Source organism: Sphaeroforma arctica, assembly GCF_001186125.1.
Source record: "Sphaeroforma arctica JP610 unplaced genomic scaffold supercont1.55, whole genome shotgun sequence".
Classification (NCBI taxonomy): domain Eukaryota; class Ichthyosporea; order Ichthyophonida; genus Sphaeroforma; species Sphaeroforma arctica.
Genome location: NW_014040503.1, coordinates 41,230 through 51,925, shown reverse-complemented (window position 1 = coordinate 51,925; position 10,696 = coordinate 41,230). Strand labels below are relative to the sequence as shown.

At 42.2% G+C, this 10,696-nt stretch overlaps 2 protein-coding genes across 2 annotated transcripts in view; one reads left to right on the top strand and one right to left on the bottom strand.

The window, feature by feature from the left end:
• Nucleotides 1-3,049: 3,049 nt before the first annotated feature.
• SARC_01396 (hypothetical protein) lies at nucleotides 3,050-3,664 on the top strand (the record flags this gene model as incomplete). Its single annotated transcript, XM_014304867.1, has 1 exon — nucleotides 3,050-3,664. The coding sequence occupies one exon, from the start codon at nucleotides 3,050-3,052 to the stop codon at nucleotides 3,662-3,664; it is 615 nt and encodes a 204-aa protein (XP_014160342.1).
• A 1,308-nt stretch (nucleotides 3,665-4,972) lies between these two features.
• The window catches only part of SARC_01395 (hypothetical protein), a 6,835-nt gene continuing 1,111 nt past the window's right edge, over nucleotides 4,973-10,696 (bottom strand). Inside the window, exons 2-9 of the mRNA XM_014304866.1 lie at nucleotides 9,981-10,182; nucleotides 9,187-9,451; nucleotides 8,275-8,456; nucleotides 7,740-7,972; nucleotides 7,091-7,180; nucleotides 6,757-6,832; nucleotides 6,169-6,270; nucleotides 4,973-6,045 (exon numbers count right to left, since the gene is read on the bottom strand). Of these exons, the coding sequence (XP_014160341.1) occupies nucleotides 5,909-6,045; nucleotides 6,169-6,270; nucleotides 6,757-6,832; nucleotides 7,091-7,180; nucleotides 7,740-7,972; nucleotides 8,275-8,456; nucleotides 9,187-9,451; nucleotides 9,981-10,182 (1,287 nt within the window). The 3' untranslated portion in view covers nucleotides 4,973-5,908. The remainder of the gene's footprint in view (nucleotides 6,046-6,168; nucleotides 6,271-6,756; nucleotides 6,833-7,090; nucleotides 7,181-7,739; nucleotides 7,973-8,274; nucleotides 8,457-9,186; nucleotides 9,452-9,980; nucleotides 10,183-10,696) is intronic.

Sequence of the window (10,696 nt, the reverse complement as noted above, 5' to 3'; positions counted from 1 at the left end):
TTTTGAAATACCATCTCGATTCCAGTCACCAATCTTAACTTTCAAGATCTCCTGGGCATCCATGTAAACTTCGATGGAAATTACTAGGTTTCAAACTATATTAAACTAAAATACAATTTAGTCAGTCAGGATTTAGCAGTGGTAGCTTGTGTAAGAATGATCGGGACTGCCTCTTGTTAAGAGCCTAAATATCCTCGATCACACAGGGCGTACCTCTAGCTGTTCTTTATTGAATAATTTTCACTAGAAGTACTAGGTGTTCATGACCACATGCCTAATTTGTAGATAGACATAATAACGTAAGTCGCGTTACGTTAATACATTAGCTGATATAAATAAAGTTCCATCTGAAGAAAAGTTAAAAAAAGAAAAAGACTTATTGGATTTTGGAGATTGGCGGGAGGACCAAAATCTATAAGTAGTAGTTCGGAGATTATAAAATTTAGTTTATAATATCCTACATCTACTAATGTCTCAAATAGGTCCAAGTAGATGAATCATACCAAATACTCAGGCTATTGGAGCCATCGAAGTGAATTTAGAACACTTTGGAAATATTGGAAAAAGAGCTTGTATTAAATTATTTAAAATACAAATAAAAACCAATGTATTATCTCAATTGATCTTGATATTTTAGACTGACCGGAGGCCGTATTTCTACACATCCCAGGTCTTATCAATAAGTCCCTCGTTGAAACAAAATTTCTTGAGCCCATTTCGATTGACTCCGTTGAAATGAACGTCTTTGGAGGACGCTCTCTCATTTCTCCCACGTAACAAGTGACTGATACACTTCTAAAACAATATATGATGAAAACAATCATCTCACCCTTTACGAGACCAAAAACTTAGTCCTATCTGTCACATATACGTCTAATTATGGCAAAATTCGATGAAGCCGCTGTTCTTGAGTTTCATCGTAAATATCGTGAAACACCGAGTGAGGTCGAACAATATAACTGGACCGGCAGAAATGACTTGACTTTCCTTCTACACGAATTACCTGTATATATTACAGAAATAAAAGATGCTTTCAATCAAATTGTCTACGACACAGACCACCATAACTATTCATGGACTTGAAAAGTTGAAATGGAGATTCATAGACAAACCAGTCCCACGCCAAATCATATATAAACCAAAGAATCAAGACTTGATTTGCTGGGAGTCTAAATTTTTTCAGTCCATGGATGTCCAGTGCTGTACTCGCACGAAAGGATCGACGTGTTAAGCCCACGTCTATTAACGACGTGTGGTATTGTCAAACTATAAAGTAAACAATGACAATTGCAGGGTTGATCTCTAACTCATGCCCACAGAACAAGAATATCTTGATCATATCCGCCGTGGCGATACTATCTCTACTATGGACATGGCCTGCTCATTTAACCAGCTCAAAATTCGTACACTGTTTTCCCGTGACAGCCTTATCTGGATTACCTCTAAAGGTGAAGTTTGGCGCCCAATTGCTGGTGTTTTTGGCGTTAAAATGATGACTTTTCAGTTGCAATCAGTTTTTGACCAGACGTTTCAGAAACTCCCTGATATTTTTAACACTTCGTTGATGATGGGTCTATGGCTCACTGGGGTTCTGACTTTTTGCTCCGCCATTTAACTGATCTTCTTCAATATGCCCAAATCTACTATGTTGCTGGTATTCGCCTGCGTGCGTCTAAAACCCATTTAGCCCTTATGTGTGCCTCCACCAAAGCTTATTATGGTCGAGAAACCCTCCATAGTTATACAACTATCAGCCAGGATCGGCTGAAAGCCTCTTATTGACAATGCCATCTAAGGTGACATTGTATTGGTCACTCCTGCCCAGCTCATCACCTCTATCTTTTTTGTTGAAGCGTACCCTGTGGGGCTTGGTTCTGGTCGTTTTGTGCGGATTTCCCCACCTGATTTCTCTTCCACCCCCTTATCTCGTGACTGGACGTAACCGCTTCGTGCTAAATAAGCGGAAGCTGCTGATGAGGCCCTTCGTGACAATTTCAAGTATCAAACTTCCCATAAACGTACCCTCCCTCCTCCTGAACCACCTTGTTCGAGCTTCTTTCCTGAGCGACATCTACAGCATTCTGTAGAATGGTCCCTTCAGTTTCCGCTCAACAAGAAGCCTCGCCGAACTTAGAAGGAGTTTCTAGCAAAACGGAAATGGATGTTTCTTCGGAAAGCTGTACTTCTTTCCTACCCTACCCAGTTACATACCGGTTCCTCAACCCCTCGTTGATCTTAAAAAGGACGGCTTTTGTGTAAATGGCATTGACTGCCTTCGCCTGGTTTCAAACCGATCAACTAAACTCAACGCGGCACAACCCCGTTATCATATCTTTGACTTAGAAACTATGGCTATTGCTTATAAAGTTGACATAGATGAGATGATTCTGACCCCAAACCATCGTTCACTAAGTGTTTGAACGGACCACATGTCCATTATCTCTTTCTCTCACCACTATATGATAATTGACATTTCCTCCTTCAACTCGAGGTGATTGTCTTTCGCGTCTTGTGGAGATAGTTCGACGTTATGACATTAACATACGTCACATTCTTGGTGACTGGAACTTTATAGCTGATATGCTTTCTCGGGGACCTGCTACCCTTGATCCTTTGATGCTCTTTGTATCTCGCCGTATTTCCCGTGCTACTCCTGTCCAAGCCCCCAGACCTCTTATAGTGGCTTCTCTTTCTTCTCATCTTGTGGCATACTATTGAAGCTACACCCAGCCTGGTTTCAGCTACTGGTTCGGAAATAGAGGGGTCCCCACTTTGATCTCTTTGCCAGTCGAAGTTGTCATCATCTTAAGCTTTAGGGGTATTATGGGACAAACTGCTGATTCTATTAACCTTGACAATATACTTGTCCTTGTTCATCCTCCTTGGTCTTGTTACAACAGTTTCTTCCGGCGTTATCAAGCCCCCACCAGCTGTAAAGCTTTGGCCATCATGCCATATTGGACAAATTCCTCTTATTTGCGCCGATTCTTCGACCATCTTATTGAAGCTTCCCTTGTCCTCACACATACCCATGATATGTTTTTCAAGGATGAAAGCACCCTGCTTGGTTGTCCTCCCTGGTCACGCTGGCCCTCTTTCCAGTGACAAGCCTTCTTCCCCACTGCCTATCTCTAAACTGTTCTTTTGGCATCTAGTGGGTACTACAGGTTCTCCTCCAGTGATCCTCAATGCAGTCCTCCTGTCTCCTACTTCTAGTTTGGCCTTGACTAAGAAGCGACCATCTGCCTCTACTTTCGACCCAGAACAAGAATCATGTATGGGTAATGCCCTCCGCCAGTCCTTTGCTGAATCTCGGCAGTGGCGTTGGTCTAACCCACCATCGTCGCCCCGCCCAACGAAGGCACATAATTCACCTGACCAATTGATGCCCAGAACGTGCTCTTTGATTCCTACTAGTGTCACTCCACCTGTGACCCCTACTCTCCGTGGGTCCGAGATTTCTCGGTCCCCTCACCAAGACACGCAGATTTCCCCACCGCCTCCCATACCGGTGACTTGCCTTGATTTAGTTTCGTATGTGCCACCACTTCAATGGGACTCTGATCCAGATGGGGAACGCGTGCTGAACAATGATTCAGTAGACGATCCTGGCTTACAATTGCCACCCTTGGAGGCTCTACCGATGGAATGTATGGCGCCTTAAAAACCTCCCACTCCACCGTTGGAGTATATGCTCCCTCCACCTCCGGCTGCACGTCCATATCCCGTTTCTCATAATCTTGCGGATGATGAGTGCACTGCGATGCTCCAAACTAAATATACTGTTGTCCCTCAACCTCCAACTGCGGGCAATGAGGGTATTACCTTACCCCAGGCAATCCTTGCCTTCTCCCAGACATCTTATATGTTGCACAACCGCACGATTACGCCGGAGCGTGTCCTTTGTCCCATTTGGTCAGTCTGCATAGACCGGGATCGCCTCCGCCCTTCCCGTTTATTGCGCTTGATGCTTGATTTGTTTGCTTGGACTCTCAAACATGACTTCATTCTACGCATTCTCAACACGTGCCTGGGCTACATCCTCGAATGAGATGCTCCAGGCCCGATTATGGGTCTCTTAATCCAACCTGATCGTGGCAAATATTCAGGAGCTGTGCGTCATTTGGACTTCAAGGTTATGCCGATCATCCCTGGGGATTATAAATATCAATTCCTTTGTATAGACGAACATACCCGTTTGGTCCATATAGCTTCAATGCGTCATACTGCAAGACTGCTTCTGAAGTTGTCTTGCAGTTACAACAACAAACTGAACAATGGGCATATACTGCCGAATACGTTGATGATGATGTAAGTTCCTTTAATTCTCGCCTGTTCAAAGATTAGTCTACATTCCAAGGCACTCTTTGCCATGTTGTTTCTGTTGTGGATCATTGTAACAATGGTCTAGTTGAGAAATTCATTGATACCACCTCGTCTGGATTGAACGAAATCACTACCAAACAATTTGGGACCTTCATTCTTGAAAATTTGCATGTGATCATAATTCCAGTGTGAACACTGTTACTAATGTTACATCATATACTCTGGTAACTGGTCGTCAGTACCACCATTCTAATAATCGTGCCCTGGAGGCCATTATTATCGAGGATTTATCTCCTGGCGAATCTCCTCTTACCCTTATCCCACAACGTACTGACGCTGACCGTGCTGTCTGGGAACAAAACACTCGTGCACGAACCACTCAAGCTACTTAAGCTAACCGCTACGGCTACGATGCTCCGCTTATTGCTGTTGGCCGCTCGGTATTTTAAAAGCTCAAATCCATATTTTTTTCTGATCGTACTTTGCGGGGTGGCCCCACTACAGTCACTTCCCTTGACCCTCCGACCATGCAGACAATCCAAGATTGTAATACAAAGAACACATATCGTGTTCACCGTTCTAAGCTAAAGGCTTTTCGGGAACCTGTTGGAATCCCTAAATCTGCCATCTCTGGTACTCGTAGAAATTATGTGTATACAAGCTGGCTTTATTGTCAAAGTCCATTTCGCGATGCTCCTGAGCATGAAAAGGCCCAGATTGACAAGGCCTTCAAGCAATGGTCTGCAGCTATCCTTTTTCGATACAAATCTACTCTGCGATGCGCATTTTTATTGCGCTTTCTGACTAACATCGTCATACAAGGGATAATGCATCCTTTCATATATTGATATTGAATTACTTACTCAGCATACCTAACCTCATCGCTTGGTGAACTTGAAATTTGCCATTAAGTGTGCATATGCACTCGCTACTGATCCCGTATATATCGGGCTTCTCAAATCCTCGACTGGCGCAACAAATACCAGGCTACTCTCCCTCAGTGGTCCCAGTCACTTTTCGACGTTCTAATGTCCCCTATATACTGACTACATACTTCTATATACTGACTCAATACTTTACCCGTGCACGGTCTACCTTGACGCCACTTGTTTGTATCCAATTTTGCACAATTGCAAATCGGATGGGGGGTTGTAAAACCATGTGCTGTCAACACTAAACCCCTTTGACTTATTACTCCAAACCTGTATGTATAAACCAAGTTCCGTTACGAAATTTCTAACGCCACTTTCGTGTCGACCAACGAGAAAACGATTCATCACTGACTATGAGTAAAAATACTGTCCACGTCCGTTGCCTGTGTTCACTTTCGTACAGTAAACCAAAGCGACCGAACATGAGACAATAAACTTAGACTGCTCTGAAACAACTTACATGTGAACAAATAGCTCTTACAAAGCATACTCTACTAGCACACCAGCTGGTGTTGCTACGGGAACTTGATTTCAACACAGAACATCCCGCCCTCGATCGACGACGTAGTATTTCTACTTTTCGATATGAGTCAGTATTGTATACTTTAAAAGTCTCTCAGTTGGCGAACATCTGAATCAATAAGTGGGTGCTAAAACTCTCCGTCGAATCCTACGAAGCCCGTAAGCAAAAACACGGGGTAATATCGCTTCTTTTCCAATCGTGAACACCAATTCCAGGCGGAAGTCAGACGTCCATCGATACAAGAACCGGCATCGAAAAAATTATCTGTTGATGTGGAGAAGCGATATCGAAGGAGTTAGACACTGTAGCAACAGCAAAAGCTGACTAGCAAGACGATATGCAGGCACGTAACAAACAATTAGCGAAACCGCGGATATATATACGCACCTGCACCACTACCATCGAAGGCGAACTTGAAGAAATCATTCAATATCACACGTTTGCAATTATCGACACTCGTGAACGTTGTTTTAATATACTCGGCAAGACCTGGAGATAACAGCGACAAGCATTTGTGAGATTATTAGTGTAATTGAATTGAAACAAAATTTCAATACAGTACGACGAAGCACGTCGCGGCTTCACATAGACTGTACACCTCCTAAAATCACAAAGCTATCCATTCAATTCCAGAAAGGATACCCCTATTGAACTGAAACTACGTCTCTCGAGAAATAGCGTTTTGTAATATGTGACAAACGACCATCTTGCTCATTTCTTTGCATAAAAGGTAAAAATGCACAAAGACTCGCATTATGTTAAATCATCGCTTTACGCAAGAGGGAATCTACTAAATACAATTTAAGATGTTCATGCTACAGAAAACATATGCGGGATGATTCGAAAATCGAATGTCATAATAGACGCTATAAAACCGATGTAACTTAAGCAGAATTGAATATGATGCTACATGAAGCACCTATCTTTCACCTGCACTTTCACCTAAGCACACCTGACCCCGTTTTTTTCACACACCTGGATCATTTTCGAGGCTGTCTAGCTTCCTCAGACAGATCACGATTGGATTCAGAATGCGAGCCACTTGTGTATACTGCGGTTGGAGAAGAGTTTGTTGGAAATTTCAGCATATACGGTACATATATCGCGACCATCCTATCCTGCACACCGCTATGAATACTCGCCGAAAACAGGTCTATAAATTGGCATGTGCGTGGTAGCCGTTAAAGCTGGAAAGTCTAGTAATCCTGACCAAAATTAGAATTCAAAAACAGTGGAGTTGCAGAAGTTGTGAAATACTATATCTCAGCTAGGTCTACATCTACAAGGGTAATACTAAACATAAAAGTACCTTGTCGATGAACATGAAGGCATTTGGAACATTGTGATCTCCCATATGGATCACGGACGATCCTACCCAAGAATCCACCTTCCTTTGTGCCTAGCAATATTCAATATTGGCAGAGTGTGACCCGTGTTAATGTGTGCAAATCCAGAAACACATTTGGTTAATATTGGGACATATGATGTTTCTCGAATGATCACCCAACGTTCAAAAGCGTACAGACTCCATCAATGAGGCGGACAGTACTTTGTGTAATATACGAGCATGCAGTGCGCGCATGTCTCCATGAGTCTTCTCTCTAGTGTGCTCAAGTATATATCCAAATGTACGCACAAGTGGTGGGTTTGTCGCCACAAACAGTTATACTGTAGATGATGTGTGGATTATCCAAACACTACGGCGAATACACGCTCAGAAAAGTTCCTTAGTTGGAAAAACAGAAATGGGCGCTCAAGAAATTTTTTTGTCAGAGGAAAATTCTATCGAAGCATGCAAACGATTTGTTGACAACGCAGAACAGCAACAACAAGAGCATCGAACCCCAGCAACAACAACTAACTGTATATTCGAGGGCTACCTTCTTCAATTTATATCTACAGTGTGGATAAAACATACTGCAACTAATAGGTATTATCATGCGTACATCAGGACTCACCTTGTTCAAAATCGCATGCATGAGCCTTGACGTGTTATTACAACTCTGTATACGATTCAATCCTTGTCCAGTGTCTACTAATCTATAACCGTTGTTTTCCCTCAAGAGATCGGCCTCCGCTAATCGCCATAAATTAAAGAAATCGTGCAAAATTTCACGCCACAGTGAAAGTGATTGTAGTACGTAGTCGTACTGTCGAGTATGTGAGTGTGTTAAACGTGCTCCTTGTTTACCTGCAGACGTGGAAGACAAAGGATAAAAGGCGTCAGCGATGAAGGACGAGTTTTGATGGCAGTGAAGCGGATGCGTACGTAATCGCAATAAATATACATAGCAGCGCTGATTTTTCATTGCCAAGTTACTTTTATTTTAAAATGACACACTACGCCGACACACACGCGGATATGCTATAGATAAAGTAACTTTCAAATAGGTTCTTGAGCCGCACGTTTGGGTGTGTAAATCTTGACATGAGGTCTTGGTGATCGTCACCTGTGCGTGGTACAGAGACAATATTGTAAAACGAAATACATACCAGAAGCGATAGCTAGTGAGAATGCAGGATCGATGGAGGAGCGTGAGAAATAGTGCCGGAGATAACCGATCAACTCATCACATGGATCTCTATTGTAGCTTAGAAACGAATTGTTGTCCCCAATAGACACCAAGCATCGCTCGATATCATCTTCTTTGATTCCATTTGCAGGATCGGCATACCTGATAGTGTTGCGACGCAGCGAGAGGAAAAATATATGTGATGAGTTGATGCAACCGTTTACTCAGGAAGTGAGTTTTTGGTGTGGTGTGGTGTGGTGAGGCGTGAGTGTGCGGTGGTGGTGTGTAGCAATGAATAGTATAGTCTGGTGAGGTGGTGTGTTATTGTGGGTCATGTGGGTGAGCTTTCGGTGTGGTGTGGTGTGGTATGGTGTGGCGTGAGTGTGCGGCGGTGGTGTGTTATTGTGGATCATGTGGGTGAGTTTTCGGTGTGGTGTGGTATGGTGTGGCGTGAGTGTGCGGCGGTGGTGTGTTATTGTGGGTCATGTGGGTGAGTTTTTGGTGTGGTGTGGTGTGGTATGGTGTGGCGTGAGTGTGCGGCGGTGGTGTGTAGCAATGAATGGTCTGGTCTGGTGTGTTGTTGTGAGCTATGTGGGTGAGTTTGTGGTGTGCTATGTGGCCTGTTTACGGTGTGATGTGGTCTTTCATTATTTCTAGAGAATCAGTACGTGTACGGTGTGTCAACATTAGAGAGTTATGTACCCTTATATTAATCCAACACACAGTGTCTACCGCCTTCACATTATTCGTTACACGGTGTGTCGACATTAGAGAGTTATGTACCCTTATATTAATCCAACACACAGTGTCTGCCGCCTTCACATTATTCGTTACACGCTGTAACGCTGCAGCGTGTGACTGCAATTGTACGAATTAGAGAGAGCTGACACACCTTCGTATTATTCGCTTCACCGCCATATTTTTCTCCTTTATCATTCTCTGCACATCTCTACGCGATTGTCCATGCGCAGGTATTTCATGTGTAGCCGTCTCTAACAAGTCATCGTGCAGCAAATTCAATAGTCCATTCGCTTCCAGATATCCATAGACCGTCTTCATCGGTTTGACGCACGAAAACTCTAGTAACTCCTTGATTTCAGGTATTTGCGTGTCTTGCAGAAAATACAGTAGCTTTCCGTAGGACGATCGCATGCGCTCTGGGACGTAGAATCGGAATATAACAAGTTTTTGAGTTCGGGTAAATCGAGACTAATTACGCTTACTCCGTACTTGTGTGACCAATCGGTGCCTTAGTGATCACTACAAACACATCTGCAGCCTATAACTTTACCACGTACTCCGAGGGTCGACTGAGTATAGATGTCATTGCAAACGTATACAAGTTCAACCATACAGATGAAACGTGTGTTTGATGAGGTATTTTGAGGCTTAGAACTCACAAGTGGCGAATGAAATAACGAGCTTGTGCAAAAACACATTTATGATTTCACAGACATTCGATAGAAACGGAATAGTCCGATCTACCATCTCGAAAAGACACGTGCTAAGTGTGACTATGAGCAAGAAATCAATCCATGTATAATTCTTGGATACCCTGCGACATAGTTTATTAAATATGTACATATATAATGTGCTCACAATCAATTGCACATAAATCAAAATTGTCCCCATCGTAATACGAGTGAATAAAAAAAGTGGTTTTAAACAAAGCTCAGCAACAGATACCTGGATTTAAAACTTTATATCTGCGGCCGATCTCGAAGACGGTTTGAAAGAAGTCGGCATTCTCACTAAATTCCCGATCCTTCACTAGGGTCTGACCTGCCTTATAGTCGCAAGAAACCAGTAGCCCTGACAGAATGGCACAGATGTCTCGAACTTGCTCTACTATTCGCTTGGCTCTCGACCGGAAGTAGCATATGTCCACCTATAACATCGTTGTCAGCGTACCAAAATTACTAGGTCAATTCAAACAAGTATATACCATCTACAATCGTTTATTCTGCGATTAGCTAGTTCAGTTCGCGTATTCACAAAACAATTGTGTATTTTTAGGTAGATGTAAATGTATATGTATCGTTCATGTATAAGTATATGAATATAAATATGAATATATATAATTATACGTATACGTGTATATGCATATTTGTATATGTATATTTATACGTATACATATATAGGTATATTTGTATATATGTATATGAGTATATGAGGATATGTATATATATATATATATATACTACATATACATACATAGATTACAGATCATACACATACATGTATATATATATATATATACAAACACATACATACATACACAAATATACATATACATATATATATATATATATATATATACGTATATATCAACATAAGCACACATATACACATATCCTCATATACACATACATATATACAATATACATACACACGTACACGTA